Source organism: Acytostelium subglobosum, assembly GCF_000787575.1.
Source record: "Acytostelium subglobosum LB1 DNA, scaffold: scaffold51, whole genome shotgun sequence".
In the NCBI taxonomy this organism is placed as follows: Eukaryota; Evosea; class Eumycetozoa; order Acytosteliales; family Acytosteliaceae; genus Acytostelium; species Acytostelium subglobosum.
Window position 1 is genome coordinate 2,470 of NW_012236482.1, and position 22,591 is coordinate 25,060.

The 22,591-nt window shown below is 42.2% G+C and overlaps 12 protein-coding genes across 12 annotated transcripts; 7 read left to right on the forward strand and 5 right to left on the reverse strand.

The window, feature by feature from the left end:
* Positions 1-801: 801 nt before the first annotated feature.
* Positions 802-2,494, reverse strand: SAMD00019534_125830 (hypothetical protein; the record flags this gene model as incomplete). Its single annotated transcript, XM_012892180.1, has 4 exons — positions 802-1,114; positions 1,229-1,448; positions 1,517-1,982; positions 2,242-2,494. Coding segments are annotated over 4 exons (1,252 nt in total), but the record flags the coding sequence as incomplete, so codon positions are not given.
* A 1,067-nt stretch (positions 2,495-3,561) lies between these two features.
* Positions 3,562-3,753, forward strand: SAMD00019534_125850 (hypothetical protein; the record flags this gene model as incomplete). The annotated part of the gene is made up of 1 exon (XM_012892181.1): positions 3,562-3,753. The coding sequence occupies one exon, from the start codon at positions 3,562-3,564 to the stop codon at positions 3,751-3,753; it is 192 nt and encodes a 63-aa protein (XP_012747635.1).
* A 1,231-nt stretch (positions 3,754-4,984) lies between these two features.
* On the reverse strand, positions 4,985-6,302 carry SAMD00019534_125860 (hypothetical protein; the record flags this gene model as incomplete). The annotated part of the gene is made up of 4 exons (XM_012892182.1): positions 4,985-5,547; positions 5,631-5,764; positions 5,838-6,183; positions 6,251-6,302. 4 exons carry the CDS (start codon positions 6,300-6,302, stop codon positions 4,985-4,987), a joined length of 1,095 nt encoding a protein of 364 aa, XP_012747636.1.
* Positions 6,303-6,358: 56 nt separating this feature from the next.
* SAMD00019534_125870 (hypothetical protein) lies at positions 6,359-7,850 on the reverse strand (the record flags this gene model as incomplete). The annotated part of the gene is made up of 2 exons (XM_012892183.1): positions 6,359-6,938; positions 7,009-7,850. 2 exons carry the CDS (start codon positions 7,848-7,850, stop codon positions 6,359-6,361), a joined length of 1,422 nt encoding a protein of 473 aa, XP_012747637.1.
* Positions 7,851-8,155: 305 nt separating this feature from the next.
* On the forward strand, positions 8,156-10,512 carry SAMD00019534_125880 (hypothetical protein; the record flags this gene model as incomplete). The annotated part of the gene is made up of 6 exons (XM_012892184.1): positions 8,156-8,350; positions 8,424-8,682; positions 8,763-8,873; positions 8,951-9,144; positions 9,224-9,871; positions 9,943-10,512. The coding sequence occupies 6 exons, from the start codon at positions 8,156-8,158 to the stop codon at positions 10,510-10,512; spliced, it is 1,977 nt and encodes a 658-aa protein (XP_012747638.1).
* Positions 10,513-10,786: 274 nt separating this feature from the next.
* Positions 10,787-13,651, forward strand: SAMD00019534_125890 (hypothetical protein; the record flags this gene model as incomplete). The annotated part of the gene is made up of 3 exons (XM_012892185.1): positions 10,787-10,814; positions 10,950-13,425; positions 13,510-13,651. 3 exons carry the CDS (start codon positions 10,787-10,789, stop codon positions 13,649-13,651), a joined length of 2,646 nt encoding a protein of 881 aa, XP_012747639.1.
* A 270-nt stretch (positions 13,652-13,921) lies between these two features.
* On the forward strand, positions 13,922-14,168 carry SAMD00019534_125900 (hypothetical protein; the record flags this gene model as incomplete). Its single annotated transcript, XM_012892186.1, has 2 exons — positions 13,922-14,053; positions 14,124-14,168. Coding segments are annotated over 2 exons (177 nt in total), but the record flags the coding sequence as incomplete, so codon positions are not given.
* A 430-nt stretch (positions 14,169-14,598) lies between these two features.
* SAMD00019534_125910 (hypothetical protein) lies at positions 14,599-15,609 on the forward strand (the record flags this gene model as incomplete). The annotated part of the gene is made up of 5 exons (XM_012892187.1): positions 14,599-14,767; positions 14,864-14,988; positions 15,049-15,350; positions 15,403-15,468; positions 15,543-15,609. 5 exons carry the CDS (start codon positions 14,599-14,601, stop codon positions 15,607-15,609), a joined length of 729 nt encoding a protein of 242 aa, XP_012747641.1.
* Positions 15,610-16,444: 835 nt separating this feature from the next.
* Positions 16,445-17,392, forward strand: SAMD00019534_125920 (hypothetical protein; the record flags this gene model as incomplete). Its single annotated transcript, XM_012892188.1, has 3 exons — positions 16,445-16,768; positions 16,859-17,223; positions 17,350-17,392. Coding segments are annotated over 3 exons (732 nt in total), but the record flags the coding sequence as incomplete, so codon positions are not given.
* A 711-nt stretch (positions 17,393-18,103) lies between these two features.
* Positions 18,104-19,835, reverse strand: SAMD00019534_125930 (hypothetical protein; the record flags this gene model as incomplete). The annotated part of the gene is made up of 3 exons (XM_012892189.1): positions 18,104-18,336; positions 18,398-19,097; positions 19,164-19,835. 3 exons carry the CDS (start codon positions 19,833-19,835, stop codon positions 18,104-18,106), a joined length of 1,605 nt encoding a protein of 534 aa, XP_012747643.1.
* A 280-nt stretch (positions 19,836-20,115) lies between these two features.
* Positions 20,116-20,916, reverse strand: SAMD00019534_125940 (hypothetical protein; the record flags this gene model as incomplete). The annotated part of the gene is made up of 4 exons (XM_012892190.1): positions 20,116-20,293; positions 20,384-20,486; positions 20,568-20,665; positions 20,741-20,916. Coding segments are annotated over 4 exons (555 nt in total), but the record flags the coding sequence as incomplete, so codon positions are not given.
* Positions 20,917-21,108: 192 nt separating this feature from the next.
* On the forward strand, positions 21,109-21,612 carry SAMD00019534_125950 (hypothetical protein; the record flags this gene model as incomplete). Its single annotated transcript, XM_012892191.1, has 2 exons — positions 21,109-21,466; positions 21,548-21,612. Coding segments are annotated over 2 exons (423 nt in total), but the record flags the coding sequence as incomplete, so codon positions are not given.
* Positions 21,613-22,591: the final 979 nt, after the last annotated feature.

Genomic DNA, 22,591 nt, shown 5'->3' on the forward strand with positions numbered 1-22,591 from the left:
TTGTCACTACTGATTGTTGTTGTTGAAGTGATGGTGGGGATAGAATATAATGTGTCATCACATCCTCTGAGTTAAAAAAAAAAAGAAAAAAATGATGCTCTAGTTGGGCAAAAAAAAAATTGAATGGCACACCTGGTATGAGTAGGTCAACATTAGGTTGGTCTCCATCATCTCCAGCGTTTTGTTCAAGGTTGAGGAGGTTGGTTGTGGCTTGATCAGGAGCTTGGGGCACAAGTTTGATACTGAACAAAGCGGCCAGAGTGTCTTTGTTCCTGTTGTGAAGTACCCAATGATCCTTTGGCTGTATTTTGTCCCAGAGCGCTTTGCTGTACTCCCTCTTGTACATGCTCAATCGAATGAACTTGGTTATGATCTGCTGTGTCATCATTGAGACACCATTGCTTGTACCATTGGTGGCGTTGATCTTGATTGACTTGTTAATCTTGTGGCAACCTGTTACAATGATATTTAAAGATGTTAGCTGTGTGCTGACTGTCGTGGCGTCACCGACTTGTTGATATGTGTGCGGCATGATCATACCTTCAAGGCTAAAGTTAGAGAACAGTTCCAAGTTTCCAAACTTGTGAAGGTAAAAGCCAAAGTGGTACGTGAACACGTGCGAGTAGGAGATGGCGCTGGTTGGGCCATACAGCGCGGCTAGATTGCTCATCCATACTTTGGCCATGGACATCCAATGCTTCTCTGAGATCTTGCGGCTCTTCTTCACATTGAACGCAACGTTCAACAGTGAGTAGAGTTGAGCCCACGCAGTTCCAACAGCGACTGCTCTGAGACCCTGTCCTTCGGTACATCGTTTGAAGAGGTCAATGAGTTTCTCGTAGTTGAAGAGGATCTGCTTGCACTCCTCAAAGTTCACCCTAGAGTGTCTGAATCGCTCCACAAGGCTAGCGTCTCCCTTCTGGATAAGTGATAACTTGATCCCCTTGAAGGTGTTCCAGACATCTGTCTCAACAGTCTGCAGGGGTACTCGGCCTCTGTATTTCATAATGTCGATCAACAACCACCTGGTCTGTAGTTTGATCAATGACATCGCCACGTGCAGAAGGTCTGGAATGAATGATTTCATGGTAAGGAAATCAAGTATTGGATGATGCTGGATGTTGTAGTTTGTTAGCAAAAATGTCTGATTGTGATTTAATGATTGATCGCGATTGGATGTGATGAATGAGCAGAGTTGAGTGAGTGAATGATTGAGTGAGTGTCTTACCTTGTGGCCGTAGGCCAATGCTGGGTTCTTCTCGTTTGGTTTAACACCTGATAGTAGTCGTTGTTGGTGACTTGGAATTGAACAATCGTGAAGTTGATCTTTGGTGACGTTGCACCAAGGGCAACGATACTTGGTCTGTGACATCCATACAGCATACAATCCAAACATTTCCAGGAGCAGCGCCATGTCAGCAACGACTACTGGCTCGATTGAATATCGTCTGTTGTGCATTAATTGTTGCTATGTTAGTGATTGAATGTACACGTGTTTGTTTGCAAGTATACATACATGTCCTGTGACTGTTCATTGTCATCTTTGATATCGTCTGATGTCATAAAGAACTTTTGTCTGCCTTGGAGCAGTTGTCTAAGCTCTGAGATAAAGTTCTCAAGCTGCACTGTCAGAGTCTGGTGTAACTCGTCGCCGACATACGCCAAGAAGATGTGACTGTCATATGGACACTTGACCCTCATCTTGGTCTTTGATGCATAGATGAGTTGGACGCAACCAATGACCAACTTTTGATTGTTTGAAAGTGTGCATCCATCAATACTGATCTTCAGAAAGATCTTCTCTGCCTTGTATGCTCTCTGGCCTGGTGGGGTCGCTGCATTTCCAACAGTGACCTTGACCACAGGCTTCTTAGTCTTGTCTAGATTCGCTCGCTCCTCCTTGAGCATGAGACGCACCAAGTTGGTGAGTGGTACATACGTCCCATCAGTCTGTTCTTTGATATTGTACTTGTTTACGATCTCTGTGTTTGAGAATGAATGAATAATTATTAATAATTGAAAGGTTAATGAATTGATGTATATATGTATTAATGTTTGTATGTATGAATGAATGAATGAATGAATGAATGAATGAATGAATGAATGTGTGAGTGATGTTGATCAAATAAGAAGTGATAGAATTAATTATTAAATGAATTAAAAAAAAATCCATGTTGTTGAATATAATGGTGGGTGGTGGTGATCATTCATTCATTCAATCAATCACAATTTCTAACTTACCTTGTTGTAGAGCTTTAACCTTATCTAGAGAGTATTCTTTCTTATTCAGACACAACTTCTCGAGGAACTCCTTCCACAGGTGGTCTGAAATCATGAACAGATCTTTGACTGCAGCAATATCGTCAAGTGGAACAAACTTATTGGCCTCGCGCAATCGCTCTTTCATCTCATCTTTGCAAACAGTACAGACAAGTGGTGAACAATCTGGATGATCGCGATGGTAATGCAGTGCTAGGTTGGCTGGTGAATACATTTTACCAGTTGAATGGCTTTTACAAATGTTGTGTGGACATCGAACACCTTTGGCTTGTTTGGCACTGGACTCATCCTCTACCTTCTTTCTCTTCAAGCAACCAGGACATTGGTCAGAACAATGGTGATGCACGCTTTTCTCATGCCTCAACAGTTTGGCTTCTCTCTTGAAGTCATGTCCTGTATTTATGCATGGAGGTGTGTGTTCACACCTGAACTCCTTTGCCATGTTGGCAATAATTAATTAACTATTATTGTCTGCAGTAATAAGTAAGTAAGCTATATAGTTATCTATTAAGGATTAGAGCTGTTGTGTACTCATACAAGTGAGGGACAAACATGAGTTTACATACACCAGTTCAGGCTCCTGCTTCACCATACACATGACCATACACTTTGATCAATAAATGTTCAACTTTTATTTGTATCACACACCTATCTGATTATGTGTACAATCAACAATCCCACACCCACACACTTGTGTGCGGGGGAAAGGGACAAACATGAATCCATCAGCGTGTACATCTACAGGAATCGATCTATATATAATATGTGACTGTTGAACCTATTCTTACAAAGTATAGCTTGTAGAGACATTATTTCCCATTACACGCCAAGAGTCGCACTCCAACTGCCACCAACGTCTCGATAACACCTACAATTGACATACCAACAGACTCAACACATCAAGGTGAATCGATAGATATATTGTACATCACTTCTGAAGCTATTCTTTAGCAACACATTCAACAACAGCCAGGATACACTCACATTGTGGCATCAACTACGATCGTCGCACTCCACTGATCACCAACATCGTCCAACAAACACCTATGACACATCATCAGACTCGACCCATCAAGATGAAACGATACATAAGAGGCAGAGATGTTCGCACGCCTGACCAGGGAGAACAAGCATCTGACACTGCAGTGTGTCACGGTGGCCTGCCACAGTCGTATCTACACCCTGCATGATTTCGGCGACGTCCCCGCCTACTGCACCACGCTGTACTACTGCTTCGATTAGCAGGATCGCGATCTCAGTAGCATTCCCGAGCACATCTACATGTTGTTCTTCAAGAAGCGTGTTGATGGCCAGATGCACGGATCAATACCGACCTCGGTCACACGACTGAAGCTTGACAGCAAGTGCTTCCATCTGCTGACATCGGCCGCGATGGAGGCGGTTGCAGCAGGCTCGTTGACCTACCTCAGTCTGGAGCATCCTGGCACGGAGCAACAACAACCCAGACGATGATGGATAGGACAACAATGTATGTCACTGCAGACAGCGGACACCTACCAGTCCATTGACCAACTCTTAGAACACCAAAGGTGTCAGACACCGTCACCTCAATTCTGCTCCAGGATTCAAACCAACCATTCCTCAAGGGATCTTTGCCACGATCTCTGACGCACTTGGAGATTGGTGCTCCCTTCGACCAACGYTTGGACGATGGCGATGGGGGATCTATCCTCCCCGCTGCTCTGAGGACCCTCTACATATGGGGGCCATTCAACCAACTGTTACCACCTGGTGCACTTCCATCATCGTTGACCTTGCTCAACCTGAGCGACACCTACATCCATGATCACAACCTCGTTCCTGGGTCGCTCCCGCCGTCATTAATCACGCTCTCCATTGCGTCGCTCCAAATGCGACCGGGTTTTCTTCCGCCATCATTGACCGACCTCACGATTGTCAACAGTCGCGATCGCGAAGATATCCCTCCTGGGACAATCACGTCCGCTCTTAAGAAGTTGAATATTCACTTAATGAACGAAGCGATGTACCCGGGCTCTATCCCTCCAACACTGACATCGTTGTCCATAGGCTCGTTCGATATCTCAATCATTGCCAACGCCTCCTCGTCTGATGGTCGAGATCTACACCCATGGGCAACTCGATTGCAGTCATCCAGGATGCTGGCTGTGCAATAATCGACTATGGGGTTGAGCACTATGACACATCAAAAGACTCGACACATCAAGATGAAGCGATACATATAATATTCATCGTCTTTGGAACAATCTACATCAACTTTGGTCAACGACATTAAACTACACAGGTAAATACCAATTGGTCCGAGGACGCCCAAACACCCAAGACGAGGCCAACAAAGTCCTCCAATAGTGGAGACCGGTGCCCATCACACTATATAGTGGATGTACCAAGAAGGGAACACACTACTGGTTACCTCGATCGATCTGGGACCAACACATGACAATAGGTCGCATCCTCCATCTTTTACCCGTGCTGCCCAAGACATACTGAAGATGACAAAGACGATTCTGGAAAGGGGTACAGCAAATGAGCCAACGCCAGCAAATAGAACGGTGATATCAGTACGTTACCGATGAGATTGAGTACGATGGTAACGAAGAGGTTTGGTTCATGACTCCGATACAGGCATTCAAGGTAAGAGGTAAATGGTTATTATCGATTCATATCCACTTACTGATGACCATTCTTAATAAAATGACATTCTTTATGAACGACTGGTCACTTCATTATCATCATCATCATCAGTCTGTCTTGAACGTCCAAATCGTGAGAAACGATCTCCTTCGTCCTTCTTGTTGTCTCCTCCATTGTCAATGTGAAATATGGTTGTTCTCTGACCAAAGTGCCTATCATTGTTGTTGTTCTTTGAATGACCGTTGTATTTGATAGCTCCACGTCCCTTGAATGTCTTTCCCTCGCCAATCACTCCTGAATCTCTAAGTGGCTGCCAGGGAGTCTTTGAACGATCCTTTAGCCGATCCATGGATCCACTTCTGGACCTGGATCGATCTCGGTCCGACTTGTCCTTTGAACGACCTCGTTTCCTTTCCTTCCTCTTTCTAGTAGATTCGCCTTCATCGCTACTATTGCCATCATCATCATCATCATCATCATCACTTCTAGATCTTTTCTCTTTCTTTCTTTCACGCCTAGCTCTCCTTTCTTCTTTCTTCCTCTTTCTCCTATCCTTGCGTTTTTTCCTCTCTTCCTCGCTGTCAGTACTACTATTGCTTGAACTAGAGTCGCTCTCTACATCTTCTTTTTTTACTTGTGCTACCGAATCATCAGTTAGTAGTTCCTACAAGTTGACAACACAGACTACAGTCGCTAACTGTGCGTGACACACATACCCTTTCGAATCAGCTCTCCACAATGGGAAATCTTGACGTCAGCGAAAGGTTTATCGTTCTGACCAGTTAACACTGAGTTTAGAATGTCAACGATAGCCTTGCCATCGACCACTCTTCCAAATACTACATGTTTGCTATTTGTTGGTTATGTTGGTTAGTTTCTAATGCCTATCATCTGTTATCCTCTACGACTACGACTACACATACCCATCAAGATGAGGTGCAGCATTGGTAGTGATGAAGAACTGTGAGCCGTTTGTGTTTGGACCTGCGTTAGCCATTGACAACAAGTATGGCTCGCTGTGCGTCTTCTTAAAGTTCTCATCATCAAAGCGATGTCCATAGATTGACTCACCGCCAGTGCCATTCTTGTTCTGAAAGTCACCACCCTGTATCATAAAGTTCTTGATAATACGATGGAATGGACTACCCTTGTAGTGAAGACGTAGTTGAAGTCGTTGTGACAGACCCTTCTCACCTGTGCAAAGACATCTAAAGTTCTCTGCTGTAATCGGTGTAATATCTGTATACAACTCAAATATTATCCTACCAACTATAGATTGATTGATTAATAACATATACAATGATGATGATGAATATGATGATCAAATAATACATACTCTGCTTTGAATCAATCTCCACATCAAAGAACGTTCGAGGTCTATCTGTCATTGTTATTTGTTTGAGAGCTTTGTTTAATGGTGAGAATATTGGGTCAACTTTTATTATTATCCAGACATTGTTACATCTCCTCCTTTGTTGTTGCTGATGTTGTTGTTGGGGAATATCTCTCTCCTTATTTCATTGGTGATGATGTGATGCGTCTGATGTCTCAACAGAGTACGTATGGCCTCCTTCTGATCGGTCTTGATGTCATTCTTGAAACGTTGCACAAAGACCAACAGGGAATGGTGCCATAAAACGGGCAATTGACGACGCTCTTCGTTGAAGGAGACAAAATGACGAACCAAAGCATCGATCACTCGGTAGGGCAGAGAATACTTCTTGTCTATAAGTGTCCTGATAAAGATGCTGGTGGCTCCATTGTACTCTGTGAGTCCCGCAAGTTTGATGAGGGCCACTGAAGAATGTAACACGGGGATGGAGACCTTGGCCACAACGCTTGCCACGATCTTTGCCTCGAGCAGTGTGCAGTCGCCACCCTCGGCCAATGGCAACAGAATGGCCTTGTAGAAGGCCTGTGGTCTATAGAGTGATTTCTTCAACGCCATGTAATAGTGGAAGTTGAGCTTCTTATGATCGGCAATATCATCCCTTATCTTTGGAAGTAACACAATAGAGAGGAATCTATAATAATGAATACCTTGTTGTAAGTAACTCATTGTACAATGAACAAAGTTTGGATAGGTATACATACCTTTGGGTTAGTTTGGCATTTGTTCCCATACAGAACAACTTGGTGGCAACGAATGTAGCATTTGGAGACCACTTGTCTGGACGTGTTAGGTAGAGCAAGTCCTCCCAGTTGGCAAAGTTTGGAAGGATACGGAATGCACGAGGGATCTTTCCTGCCGTGTACGAATGCAGCAAAAGACCAACCTTTGTGAAGACATCCACCACCTTTGGATCGAGTTGGTTCTTGGGATCGACAGTCTTAGCCTCTTGTTCCTTCAGCTTGCTCTCAATGAGTTCACCCAGTGTGAAACGGATGCCACCTTTGGTGCCAACACCACCATGTCCATTCATAAACATGGACAGAATCTTCTCGTCCTCAGCGTCAATCTCTTCGATGATCTCCTCGTCAAAGTCACGCTCGTTGTCATCATTTCCAAAGTCATCAAAGTTATCTTCGTTGTCGCCTTCGTCGTCACGGTAAATGGATGGATCCTCCTCTTCCTCCAAATCGTCTTGGAATGAGAGCAGACGTGATTGTTGACGCTCACGCTCACCCTGTGTTGTTGTGCTGCCCCTGCTGCTGTTGGCTGCGACCTTTGCTAGAATAGACTCTTCAATCTCCTCATCGTTGATCTCTTGCTGTTGCTCTCTTATTGCTGACATGATTTTCTTTGACAACTGTTTTGGTATGACGGACTCTGTCTCGTCTACGTATTCATCATTGATATCGTTTCTCTTTTTCTTGAGCATACCCTTTCCTGTCCTCTCTCTTGACACCTTGTGAGCATTCTGTGAATCGACAATCTGTTTTCCCAATGGGTCATGTCTTGGTGCAATCTTTCTAGTTATCTTTTCTTTTCCCATTCTCTATATATATATATTTATTATTATTATATCTATCTCAATGATCATTAGGATAGAGAAAGAGAATCACTTTCGTTTTTGATGTGTGTATCAAAGCATTAAATTTATTTAAATTTGTTTTTTTTTCACAAACAAAACGAAAGGTGAACCCGTAATCATCAAGACAAAATAACAACCAATAATAACAACAACAAATAACAACAATAACGATGGGTGTAAGTGGTCTCAATGGATATCTTGAGAAATACTTTGGCATTGTAGAACAACCTAGCTATCATGTCAAATCGAAACATTACTTTATAGACATGAATGGTCTCATTCATATGGTCCTCCGTCGTTCCAAATCCAATGATATCGAACAAATCAAGCACAATCTATTGAGTTCGTTGCGCATTCATCTCAACCAGAAACACACACGCCAACTACAATCGGTGCATTACTATTTCGATGGACCTGGCACTAGATCAAAGATGGTGCTTCAAAGAAAGCGCCGGTCAAAGGTAACAATCACACATTTATACTCAAAGGTCCTCAATCCCATCCCTTCCACTAACACCAAATGACTCACTATAGGCAGTGCCCGAGGAAAAGATAGATGCGATACATGCCACACCTGGAACCGACTTTATGGGACATCTAAAGCAAGCGGTATCGGGATTCGCACAGGACTTGCTAAAGGAAACACAGAGCACTATAGACGAGATTTACTTGTCTGGCAGCGATCGATGGGGCGAAGGAGAGTACAAGATATTCGAATATATCAATGGCAAACAGTGGGACAAATCAGAGGTACTATCCATCATGACATGTGACTCTGACACTATTCTCTTTGGTATGTATGTTTGCAACCCTTTGAGTACTCAATATGAGCTTTCCTGACTCCCCTACGATATCTACCACTGGAACAAATAGCACTCTTGTCAGATGCAAACATCAAGCTATTCAATATCCTTGGTACACAAATGAAGGATATCAATGAGTTGAAGTTCAGGATCACCTCTCGTGTCCCACACCGTACTCCAAGTAAGATTCATTACTTGGTTTGATCCACTCAAACCGGAAGTCAACTAACTAACTGAACAACTCAAACCTAAACACAGAGCAAGTTCTCACAGACTTTGTATTTCTGAATCTGTTCAGAGGTAATGACCTTTTACCATCACTTGGAAGGTTTGAGTTTCACTCAGTATGGAGGGCCTATACCAACAGCACAAGCACTGAGGGAATATACAACGCCGAACAATCTCAGATCCATTGGCCATTGTTACTGGACGTCCTGTCCAAGAATCAGTTTGTAAGTACCCATCATGTGTAATTACACTTGGGCCATGCTATATATTACACACATAATAATTAACAACACAATATATTAGGCTGGAGCTACACCTGCAAAGATTACTGCCAGGATAGAGTTTAAGAATATCTTGTCCTCATTGAATCGATTCTTGGGCAGAGTGGAGGATCGTCGTATCACTTGTCACGAGGTTTCTATTATCGATCCCAACACTGGTAAGAGTGAGACCATTCTGGCCATGGACGGTAGGAAGATTGGACCATTCTCTGTTGGTAAGCAAGGTGGCAGTGTCTCAGAGGATGAGCCCTACAAGGAGCTTTTAAACCCCGATCATCAATTCTGGACACACTACAAGGACCAACTCAGTCCAGAACAATGGAGAAGGATTGAGGACATGTGCATTACCGCAAGCAAACAACTCTACACTAGGCAACAAGAGCTTCCCTCCATTGAACATTTCCTCGAAGGTGTCATCTGGCAGATGGACTACTTGAGAGGCAAATGCACACACTTTGGCTATCACTATCGATTCTTTTCGACACCAGATATCACCGACATCAATCAATGTACCATTCCACCCAACTCGATCAAGTCGGATCCACTTCCTCCTCTTCAATTCTGTTTGGCCCTGACACATCCGATCAATAAGTATTTGGTCAACGATTCACTCCACTCGTTGTTTGACGAGTTGCCACACTTTGATACAGCAAGCCATATTCAAATCAATGTAAGTGGGTTCCACCTAGTTAACTAGCTAGATGTAGCAACACCAATACCAACACCTACAAATTCATATAGGCTTGGAAACAAGAGAATGCTTTGAAATCAATCAGTGAATCATTCAATAAGGTTCTCGATCGATCAAAGTTGAGTCCCATGGAGTTGGATCATCTGCGGTTCAATCCAACACTTTGGTACAAGAGGGATGGAGAATCAATCTATTTACAGGAGGAGGTACTGAATGTGGATAAAACACACACATACACAGAGCCAAAGCTCATTGGCAAGACCAATAACAACTCATCAACAAGGAACGTCACGGTGGTCACCAAGCTACAGTCCTCACAGCAACAAGCAGCACCATATCGTCCAAGGAGTCAGATGATGAGCAACAATAATGCGCAATATAGACCAGCGACATCATCCAAACACAGTAGTGCAACATTCCAACATGGAAAACATGTTTCATCAAGTTGGACACCTCATCTTAACACTACCACGACGACAACGACAACCACAACTGCAACAACAAACAGTAATGGAAGCAGGAACTTTAACACCCTAAAACCATTCAATCATGTTTCGCCTCCAAGTCGCAACTTGACAAGAAATATTTCCAATCAACTGTTGTGGTTTTTGCGTAAATAACGAACGAATATTCAAAACAAAAAAACAAAATAAAGGTCTTGAGTGTGTTTGTGAGTGTTTTACATGATCATGATTATGTGAACGATTTTCAACCTTCAAACAATTACAGATAGATAATAGAAATCCAATACAATTTATCTCTATCTATCTATAAAAAGACACACAACGACAACATGTTATTGTGTGCAACAAAAAGATTCAATAGACTACACTCAGTAGTCTACACAAGCCCAACAACAAGTTCATCTGTTGTCGGATCTCATTCCCAACCAATATGTCTGTCGTACTCAACAAGCAGCTGGGTATGTATTTAGACATCACAACATAACAAACATCTTACAAACCAACTAACCATTAACTTACTGGATCATCGTCAACAAAGCAGCAATCAACACAGTCCAACAGGACCACTATATTCCCACCTCCACCATCAACAGGAACCAGTGATAGCCCCCACTCAAAGAGTGCTTCGACGACATCATCATCATCAGTGCAGTCTGGAGCATCATTTCAGATACCAGTCTCACCAATCCCACCATCGGGCAAAGTCAACTTCTTTGTCCAACCAAACAAACCACAGCAACAACAACAACAACAGAGCCAGGATTTTAACCTAATGTTCCCACCTCCAATTGCTCCTCATGTGGCCAACCTCAATCCACAAGCATTCCCAAGTTTGCCCCCTCTTGCCAATAAGTCTGGCAGCCAAACCAGATTCCATCCATTATACCAAAGAACACAGCAACAACAACAACAACCTTTAAACCCTCTCATCAAACCACCACAACACAACAATCCCCTGTTTAAGCCACCACAACAACAACAACAACAACAACAACAACAACAACATAGTATAGGTAATCCCCTTGCTAGACCTCCACAACAGATGAATCCACTCTGGATACATCAGCAACACAACAACCAACATCAACAACAACAACAACAACAACAACAACAACAACAACAACAACAACAACAACAACAACAACAAATCCCCAAACAGAACCAACCACAGCAAATCAACAACAAACCACAGCAACAACAAGATATCAAACAGAAACCAGTAACAATGTTGGATAACTTCAAGGACTATAGGGAGAAGAGCTCAAAGAAGAACTTGACCAAGGAGTCCAACGGTAGAACTGTCATGCTGCCACTGGTCCCCACACCAAAGACAATGTCCTCCATTACAGGAAAGTCAACAGTGGAGATCCTCAAGTGGATGATAAAGATGGGCGAAGCACCCATGAGGTCAGACATTGTGCTAAAGGAGGATGTGCTTTCGTTGCTCTCACAGGATCTGGGTGTCGATTTCACACGTCCAAATGCTAGCGAGGAACATCAACGCAGAGACCGCAAAGTGGACAGTACATGGAAGCGAAAGACACCAGTGGTGACAGTTGTTGGACACATTGACCATGGCAAGACCTCCCTACTCGACTACTTGCGCAAGACCACTGTGGCCGAACAGGAGGCCGGCAGAATCACCCAGCACATTGGTGCATTCGAGGTGGAGCTAGGAAGTGGCCAAAAGATTACCTTCATGGACACACCAGGACATGCTGCCTTCTCAACCATGAGAGTGCGTGGTGTCAACTCTACAGACCTTGCTATCCTGATCGTTGCCGCCGACGATGGCGTTCAAGAGCAGACAATTGAAGCAATCAAAGCTATTCAGTCGGCCAATGTACCTATGATCGTCGCTATCAACAAGATTGACAAACCAGGTGCTGATATCGACTCAGTCAAGCGTGAGCTTCTTCAAAATGGCGTGGCTCTGGAGGGACACGGAGGACAGGTGCCTTATGTGGAGATCTCAGCAAAGACTGGAGAGGGCATTCAGAGCTTGGAGGACACCATTCTATTTGCAGCCGACCTCTACGATCTGTTGGCAAGCTATGAGGGCAACTCAGAGGCAGTTGTCATCGAGTCCACGTTTGTTAAGAATCTTGGTGTCAGCGCAACCATCCTCGTCAAACATGGAGTACTAAAGACAAGTCAATTCTTTGTATGTGGTGAGAGCTATGGAAAGATCAGAGAGATGAGGAATCACAACAACAAGCCCATGAAAGAGGCACCTCCATCTTGTCCAGTTCAGGTGTTTGGTTTCAAGTCATCAGAGGCACCAAAGCCTGGTGACGAGTTCTACGTTGTTGACTCGGAACAGAAGGCCAAGGAGATTATCGAGGCAAAGATCGAGAAGAGGAACCAAATGCAAACGTTCGACTTGACAGAGAGTAACGAGAGCAACAGTAACGATGACAAGTCAAACCTACACTCAAAGAAGGGAACATTCAAGAAGTATCAGGATGAGAGCAAGCAAGAGGACGACCCAGAGGCCATTGTCGAGGAGTTGAGATCCAAGCTCAAGTCAAAACCATTCGAGGAGAAGGTGGCTGAGCACAAGGTGGCAAACCTCTATCTGAAGGGAGATGTAGGAGGATCTCTTGAGGCTCTGACAATTGCACTCAAGACCCTGCCAGAGGACAATGAGATCACCTACAACATCTTCAAGACAGGCTATGGAGAGGTCACAGAGGTGGACCTCAAGGAGGTTGGAGTCATGCAATCACCACTTGTCTACTTTGGTCCCAAGCTGGAGGGACGCATTGTTGAGACAGCACACAAGAGAGGAATTTCAGTGATTGAAGGAGATGTCATCTATCACGTGGTGGACAGGCTCAAGGTTTATTTGGAGAGTCTGCTGGATCCAGTTCCAATCTACACGATCACTGGTGAGGCCAAAGTACAGCAACAATTCAACATTGACATTAGCAATCAAGTGGAGGTCACTGTCGCTGGCTGCAAGGTCACAGATGGCTTGCTCAAGAAAGGATCAAAGGTCCGTGTCAAGAGAGGAGAGGAGATCATACACGAAGGCAGAATAGAGATTCTAAAACATTTTAAGGAGACGTAAGTAACGCTACTCTTGGAAGTGAAGACATGTTGTTCCAAAAGGTGGTTGCTGACACAACTTTGCAAACAATCAAACAACAGTGTTAAAGAAGTGAACAAAGGCCAAGAATGTGGTATCTGTATAAAGAACTTTGATGACATTGTTGAGGGTGACCTTATCATGGCATTTTCCAAGTCTGAGGAGAGAAGGAAACTCGGAGAACACTTGAAGGTCTACCGGTAGATGACCTCAATCAATAAAGCACAACCCCTTTTTGAGTCCGTCACCAGTCTACGTCTTTAGTTTTTTTTAGTGAGTGTTGGCAACCAAAAAAGGGCAAAAGAGTGTGGTTTTTTCTTTTTGGGGGATTTTGAATGTTCATCATTGTGTATGAACATTGGTTAATGCCTTTCGCGAATACACTGTCATTCACACAAGCAGAAACTTTTTAACAACAAATAATAATTAACAATACAGATAATAATATATATATATTAAACAAAATATAGAAACATGAAGAACGCTCTGAAGTTTGTGTCGGTGGCAACAAACAACCCTCTGAAGATTCGTTTAAAGCCAATAGCGTATGAAAGAGACGAGCAATCTTCATTCAATGTTGATCCCCCAAGTCCGATGGCCATCAAGGTACGATCAATAATGAAGAGACACTATTGTCAGGACGATACTAATTTGTATTATTTCTATTTATATATAGGAGTACAGACGTCGAAGCTACTTTGGAAAGGGTTACAAGTTGAGTTAACTTGTATCCCAAAATTGCTCACAGTAGAGAGATAGAGGAGTTAGAGAGAGAGAGAGAGAGAGAGAGAGATATATATTGTCTAGATGTCAATTGTATATGAACAGAAAAGCAACAACTGCAGTACATGAGAAAGAAGAGACAAGAATGAGATAAATTTGTACACCGGTGATGTATATGACGTTCGAACGTACAATCCACCATGGAAAAGCGATTCAGGTGTACAGCAACATTATAATCGTCAAGAGTGATTTACAGAATAATGAATATATGTATCTGTACTCCGATTACAGAATTTAATGTTATTATAAATTATTATTCATTGTGATGTTGTTTTTTTTTGCAAACTCACTGGTATACCAGGGTAGGAGACATCAACCCAATATAGAGCATTATTTGTTTGGAAGAACTATTAGATAGAGATATCACAATGCATACGCAACAACAACAACAACAACAACAACAACAACAACAACAACAACAACAACAACAACAACAACTGCTTCTTCACAATAGATACCAGATATTAGCACTGGTTGGAGAGGGTAGCTTTGGTGCAGTCTACTCTTGTAGAGACAATACAGAATCAGAGACAGTTTGTATGAAGATTGTAAAGTGTCCTAGTCTGTTGGATAAGGACAATGCTATCAAAGAGGTCCAAATACTTCAGAGACTCCATCATCCATATATAATAGGTTATAAGAGGACACACTGTAATGACCATGAGTTACATATTGTAATGGAGTATGCTCCACATGGTGACCTCCAGACAAGGGTCCTTGACAAACGTATTGGACAAGTGGATTATTTGCCAGAGAGTGTATGTATCAATGAATAAATAATCAAACTCAACCATATCAATACTGACAATATATAGTAGCAAGTACTTAGATGGTTTATACAACTGTGTTTAGCCATTAACTTTATACATGGCAATAATATTATCCATCGTGACATCAAGCTCAAGAACATTCTACAAGCATCTGACAGTGTTGTAAAGCTATCTGATTTTGGAGTGTCCAAGATTCTATCGACAGCCAGCAATGAGGCATCCACTTGCACTGGCAGCGCTCACTACATGAGTCCAGAGATTCTTAGCAGAGAGAGATATAACTACAAAACTGATATTTGGAGTCTGGGTGTTGTACTCTACGAAATGCTAACCAAGAAACATCCATTCCCGTAAGTATCATAGTTGATTCCCAACACAAACCTCTACTAAAGATAAACATAGTGGCAGGACAGGGGAAGAGATTGCTCGAAACATAAAGGCTGGAAAGTATGAACCTATAAGAGGAAAGTATGTATAATTGTAGGTTGTTACCTTTCAGTATTATTTTAAGTTTAGACTTACAATTCTATATAGCTATTCAGAGTGTTTGAATGCCCTGGTGCGATGTATGATGAACATGAATCCAAGGTTGAGACCTTCAACCTTTGAGATTCTAGAGAAGCCAATCATCAAAGAATATTTAAACACTGACCCTGATCTAAAGGCAATTGTGGACAAGTTCATTATCTTTAGAAAGGGTCGACCTGAAACATGTCAGTTGGTGAACAGACACAAAAAATCAGAAGGCAATGATCCTCAACTTCAATCACCAATGGATCATCTCCTATTGATATCCAAGCTACCCTCTGTAGGTTCTGATGATCAATTTATGAATAGGTCCACTAATCCAGTAGTCACTGCAGTCTTCAATCCAAGTGTTCTTAAAGAGAGGTACGATCAATTATGAGGACCAATAGATATGGTATCTACATATGACTTATTTCTATATTCACTCTCCTACAGGAATCATAGTGATGATGAGCTTCAGAACCTTTTAGATTTGGCCATTCAGAGCTATGGATTGGATGGACACCCTAATTCAAACGATTGGGGCATAAATGTTAACTTGTGCAAGAAGTTGGACATCCACCCTACGTCCTATAACATTAACTCTACATCATTCGAGATGGAGCTAATCAGGAGTCACCTGGAGAAGAAGAGGAGAGCTCTCGTTGATGAGGACTACACCGACTGTGACAACTATCTCACAACCAAAAGGGAAGAGTTGATGAACTATAATCTTTAGACTATAAACAGTTCTTTTTGTGTTCACAATGTAGAGATTTAACTGTAAAGTAGGAAGGCAGCTCAATTCGGATAACAATCAGAGGATGTTGGAAATTATTTCCATTATATCTACAAAAATTGTCAGAACAGAAATAATCACATGTTAATTGATCTGCCTTGGTGTTATTCTTTACATGACCTTACTTATATTTATTTTATGACAAGTGAACTAGACAGATATCAGTTCCTAAATACCATTGGAAAAGGTGGACAAGGAGCAGTCTATCATTGCAGAGATAAGATCGATGGAAGGGATTGCTGTTTGAAGCACGTCGTTCTGAGTGTCAGTAGAGAGTTGAAAGATCACATGCTCGAGCTCGACATACTTGGTATCTTTAGAGAGCATCCGTATGTGATCACAATGGACAGGTACTTTGTCATCGAGTCAAATCTCTATATAGTAATGGAGTACTCTCCATATGGTGATCTCCTCCATGTCCTCTCAAAGCTAAAGAATAATGGTAAGAGTCTTTCTCTTAAAGTATGATATCGATCGAACCTTGATGAACGAGGATAACATCATCAACAACAACAACAACCCAGTGTTCTAACTCGATAACGTGTCCTGCAGAATGTACTTAGATGGCTCGTACAGATTAGCTTGGCACTGCACACGTTTCACAACACTGGATATGTACATCGCGACATCAAACCAAGAAACATATTATTGATGGAGGGAAACATAGTCAAACTGGCAGACTTTGGAGCATCGATACCAATGTCATCAAAGAGCGACAGACTCGACTTTGTGGGAACACATCGATACATGAGCCCAGAGATGTTTAGAGGAGAGAAACATAACTTTGCCACAGACATTTGGAGTCTGGGCGTTGTACTACTCGAGATGATCAGCCAAAGGCATGTCTTTGATGGCAGCAACAATGAAGATATCAAAGAGAATGTAGTACAAGGTCGTTTTATGTCTACAGATGAATTGTAAGTTGGTCCGATAACATGGAGTCCATTATCTTTTACTTAAAACATTAATGTTTGTCCTTCATGACAGACCTATACCGAATGATCTGAAAGAACTTATAAACTCTATGCTACATCAATCTCCAGACAAAAGACCTTCAACGGAACATATACTCAAGAGTACAGTGATTAGGCAATTCTTAGAGAATGACACACAATTGTCCAAACAGGTGGACCAATATGTGACTACGAGTCGACCAGAGTCTACCAGTTGGAGAGATTGCACTTATCACCAAATCTCGTCACTTTGTCAGAGTGTCAAGAAGTCCAAAGCAACGGATCCTATCCAAGAGGACATTGATATTTCAGTGCCTAAGTATCGATTGGATAATAATCCAGACAAGAGACTTGACCTCAACAGTATTCAAATATTATCTGACGACGACAAGTTAATGTATGTTGCATTCATTCCTTGATGATGAACCTATAGACTATTAACCAATATAATCAACAAAGTGGCAACAATCTACAATTGACATTGGTTGAAGGAATGAAGGACCGAATGAGGAGCATCAAGATGGTACATTGGGACATTGATGAGGAGTTTCTCCCTCGTATAGGTATAAACATCTCATCCTATCAACCCACCAGCGATGCATTCGAAGTGGAGCTAATAAGAAGCAGATTGGAAATGATACCAGAGGAATATAGAGTGAACTATCGCAAAAGCATAAACGAATTCCTACTGCACAAGCAATACACAATGATGAGTAGTAACAATGCAGACCTTCCTCCACCACCCAGAAGGAAGAAGAAAAGGGACAGGTAATATTTCCATTAAAATGTATTCTATAACTGTCATTACCTCTGCAGAGGGAGGATTTACTATTTTGATCTCCATTTAGAGCTTGGATTGTTGTCTCTCCTTGGCAACAATATAGTCGTAAGCGGAAGGAGTCAAGAAGTCAACAAATTCGGGTGAGGCAACTAGGAGCTCGAATATTCCAATTGCATGCTTCAAAGTAGGTCTTGGTTTGGCTACTTTCTCAACCTCTGCCAAAACACTTCTGAAGTAGGCTAATGTGATGGTTGTTCCGTTGGAAAACTTGGCGCCATGACGAATCCATTGCCAGACTGATGAAGAAGATATAGATTAGTATTTTTCCAAGTCCATCAATGACCACTGATTACTTACTTTGGGATCTAGATATCTCGGCGGTAGCAGCATCCTCCATGAGATGGTTGATTGGGACGCACCCGTTTCCATTCAACCATGCCTCAATGTAGTCAACACCAACAATGATGTTACTCTTGAATCCAGCTTCAGTGATATCACCTGGGGATACGGGAGTGACGTTCAACAGGTCCTTGGCAGTGATGTGTGGATTGACAGGGGACTGGTTGATCTGGTTTGGAGTCTTCATATGCAAATTAAATTGCTCCATGGCTATTGGAATGAGAGCAGGATGAGCAACCCAGGTGCCGTCATGTCCAAACTTGACCTCTCTCTCCTTGTCCAACTTGACCTTCTCCATGGCGGCATCATTGGCCGCCTTGTTATCTTTGATGGGGATCTGAGCAGCCATGCCTCCCATGGCATGTACGCCACGTCTGTGACACGTGTAAATTAGCATCTTGACATAGGCCTCCATGAATGGACTGGTCATTGTAACTTTAGCGCGGTCTGGCAGAACAAACTGTGGATACTGGTTGAACTTCTTGATGAAGCTAAAGATATAGTCCCAACGACCACAGTTCAGACCAGCACTGTGCTCACGTAGCTCGTAGAGTATCTCGTCCATTTCGAACGAAGCCAGGATTGTCTCAATGAGTACAGTTGCCTTGATCGTACCAACTGGTACTTTTATGTAGTTTTGAGAGAAAACAAATACATCCTGTAGTAGTTGAAACATGTTGAGTTAGTCACAACCTATTATATCTAGATAAGGATAGTTACTTACGTTCCACAATCTGGCCTCCAAGTGACTCTCCATCTTTGGTAGATAGAAGTATGGTGCAGAACCACGGTTCAGAAGGATATTTGTGTTGTGGAAGAAGTAGAGTCCAAAGTCAAAGAGGGAGCCACTCATTGGATGTCCATCGACATAGATGTGTTCTTCGTTCAAGTGCCATCCACGAGGTCTGACAAAGAGAACCGCCACATTATCTTTGCGGAGGGAATACTTGCGACCATCAGACGAGCTGAACTCGATTGTTCGTCGATTGGCATCGATCATGTTGAGCTGGCCCTGGATGGAGTTGGACCAGTTGGGACAGTTGGCATCCTCAAAGTCGGCCATGAACACCTTGGCACCAGAGTTGAGTGCATTGATAACCATCTTGCGGTCGGTGGGGCCAGTGATCTCGACGCGACGGTCCTGGATCTCAGCGGGAACAGGTGCACATCGCCACTGGCCAGCACGAACAGCAGCAGTCTGTGACAAAAAGTCAGGGAAGACTCCGTTGTTAATCTCTTGTTGGCGCTTGCGACGTGCAGCGAGCAAGTCAATCCTTCTAGCGCCAAAGTTGCGCTCAAGTTCGACCAGGAATGCAAGAGCCTCAGTTGACAATATAGTATTGACATCTTTGTCCAACTGTCCTCTAATTTCAACGTTCCTTAAAGTAGAGTTCATTATTGTTTTATATATATATATATATTAATTAGTATGTATGTATGTATGTATTTTTATTTAATGTGTGTGAATGAGAGTAATCAGAATTGTTGTTCTAGACCAAGCACTGTTTGTGTGTGTGAAATTTCATTTCAATAAAGAGTGTCATTGTTGGCCTGAAAAGGAAATGATCCAGTGTTGTGTGTGTCACGTGATTGTAATACCAAACAGGAAAGACACAACTAAAATGCGAGACGAAGTTCAAGTTAAGATAATAGTAGTTGTCATCGATAGTTTACTTCTTCTTGCCAGCAGCAGCCTTCTTCTTGCTTGAGCCAGTTGTTGGTTTCGATGGTTTTGAATCCTCTTTTCCACCATCCTTTTTGGCAGTAGTGTCTTCCAATCCCTCCTTCAAATGCAACACCATGTAGTAAGCATCCTCCTTGTCTCCATAATACTGCTTCTCAATATCTTGAATACTAATATTTGTTTGACATATTGTCAGAGAGAGTGTCACCAAACTTGTTGTGTTGGATATATATATATATATATATATATTAGCAACTTACGTAAACTTCAATACCTCGTGGTAGAGACTGAATGCTGCCCTGTTGCTCTTTCTAACATGAAGTGAGACAGTGTCTGCGTCAAACACCTCTAACAGTGCCATCTCTGATCAGTGCAATAGCCACCACTCGGCTGGTTAGTTCCTCACTCTCTGAGATAGATTGACAACACCTCATCAATACATACGAGCTTGCTTCATCAACTTTGTCGCAATACCTAGTTTCCTCTGTGATCTCAAAACTGCCAATGATGTAATGTGTCCTTTCTTTGGGTTGTTCTCATCACTGTATTGATAGTCATTGTCATGGTCTGTGAGTCAACAGCTTGTGTCACTCTACCAAACCACAAGGGTCACTTACACTTTAGAGAGAACATAACCAACCAACTTACCATTATCATCCTCAGCGACAAATGATAGTTGGGGCCATGTCAGCACATGATAGAAGTAGTACTTTAGTTGATAATTCTCTGGCAGACATGTGAGATTGGCATTCTGCATCTGCAATAGGTCTGACACCTGTTTTCTATATAAGTATCGGTGTGTTTATATCTATTTGTTTGTATCACTTGATGTCTTACCTGACAGTTTCTAATGGATACCATTGTTTATATCTGATCAATCTCTATATCTATCTATCTATCTATTGAATGATGTAGAAAGGTCAGTGAAATGAATCTTGAGACCTCCCTTTTCGTCTTTTTTTCATTTGAATTACTTTCTATCAAACAAACAAATAATATATATAAAACAATGGATGATGGCAGAGAATCAATAGAGGTGCTGCCAACTGAACATGAGATTGAGGAGAAGAAGAATGGTAAGCGTCAGAAACAAAAGGTTCCTCTACAGCCTGGTCACAGTCAATTGGATTGGATGAGGATCCAGAGCGGAAGACACATGTCACAACAGGCTCGTCATGGTCAAATCTTCTCAATCGAGGAGTTGAAGAAACACAATAGACCAGACGATGCTTGGACCGTATACAAAGGAAGAGTGTACGATATCACTTCTTACTTTAGCTACCATCCAGGTGGTGATGTCCAACTAGCAAGGGCTGCTGGAAAGGACTGCACCAAGATGTTTGGTATGTGCTTACTCTCTGTCTATCTATCTATCTTCCCACAGACTCTAACAACATAATAACCTACTCCAACAACGACGACAGAGTTTAGACATGGATGGGTTAACTTTGAAGCAATGATGGATAAGTTATTCATAGGTTATCTGGAAAGATAGGGTTGGGCTGTCTGGCAAATAACCGCCACTGCCTTGGTACTACAAGTCGTCTATCTTGTCCAGCATGCTGCTCTACATGTAGATTAGGCGCTAAAGCTTTAAATATATATTTTTATTTAATTATTAAATTAAGTTACAAACTGGAGAGCCTCAGCAACCTGTTGCTGGCAACCAAAGAATAACAATGAATCTTAAGATTTAAGTCTAACCTTAATTTATTTAATTATTAGCTTTTTGTGTTTAACAACAAGTACGAGTGTTGACTGGAATACTAGTGATAATGAGTATATGTATAACAGATAAAAAACACCTTAATAGTATAATTGATGAACTGACTTGTATTGTCCAGTTAGTTCAAGTCGTTGGGTAATTCAATTCATTTCGATTATTTGGAATTTTTCATAATTAATTTGGAAGTTCACTGCAAAACACAGCATCATGCAGTCAGTCAGGTAGCTTGTACAGATAATAGTAATTGGCAAATACACTTGCTCATTGTTTATTCGTCCGATTTGGATGTATCACTGGAGTCTTTCCTGATGTAGGGAGCAAGCTCTTGTCTCTGGAGCATCTGGAGGTACGTGTCAAGCCGTGTCAGTCCGATGCGATGCTCCTCGATGTGGAAGCGCATTATTTGCGCGATGTGCTCATAATACTCCACAACCTCCTGGAGTTTGTGGAAACTCAGCTCCTCAGTGGTGTAGTCTGACTGATTGAGATCGAGGGGCCCTTCTTTTCTGGCCCTCTTGACAGGACGAGCGGGCTCCTCATCGAGACTGATTGGTGCTTTTCGAGTGTCGAGAACAATCATCTGTGATCTGTGACCACCATGTCAGTTAAAGTGTCAAAGTCCAAGGTCAATCATACATACTTACTTGTCATTTAAAACCGTCACAAACAAAAAAAAATAAAAAAAAAAAAAAAAAATACTTGCCTTGAGCTGCCCAAGATCGCCTACATCCGCTCTTATCTT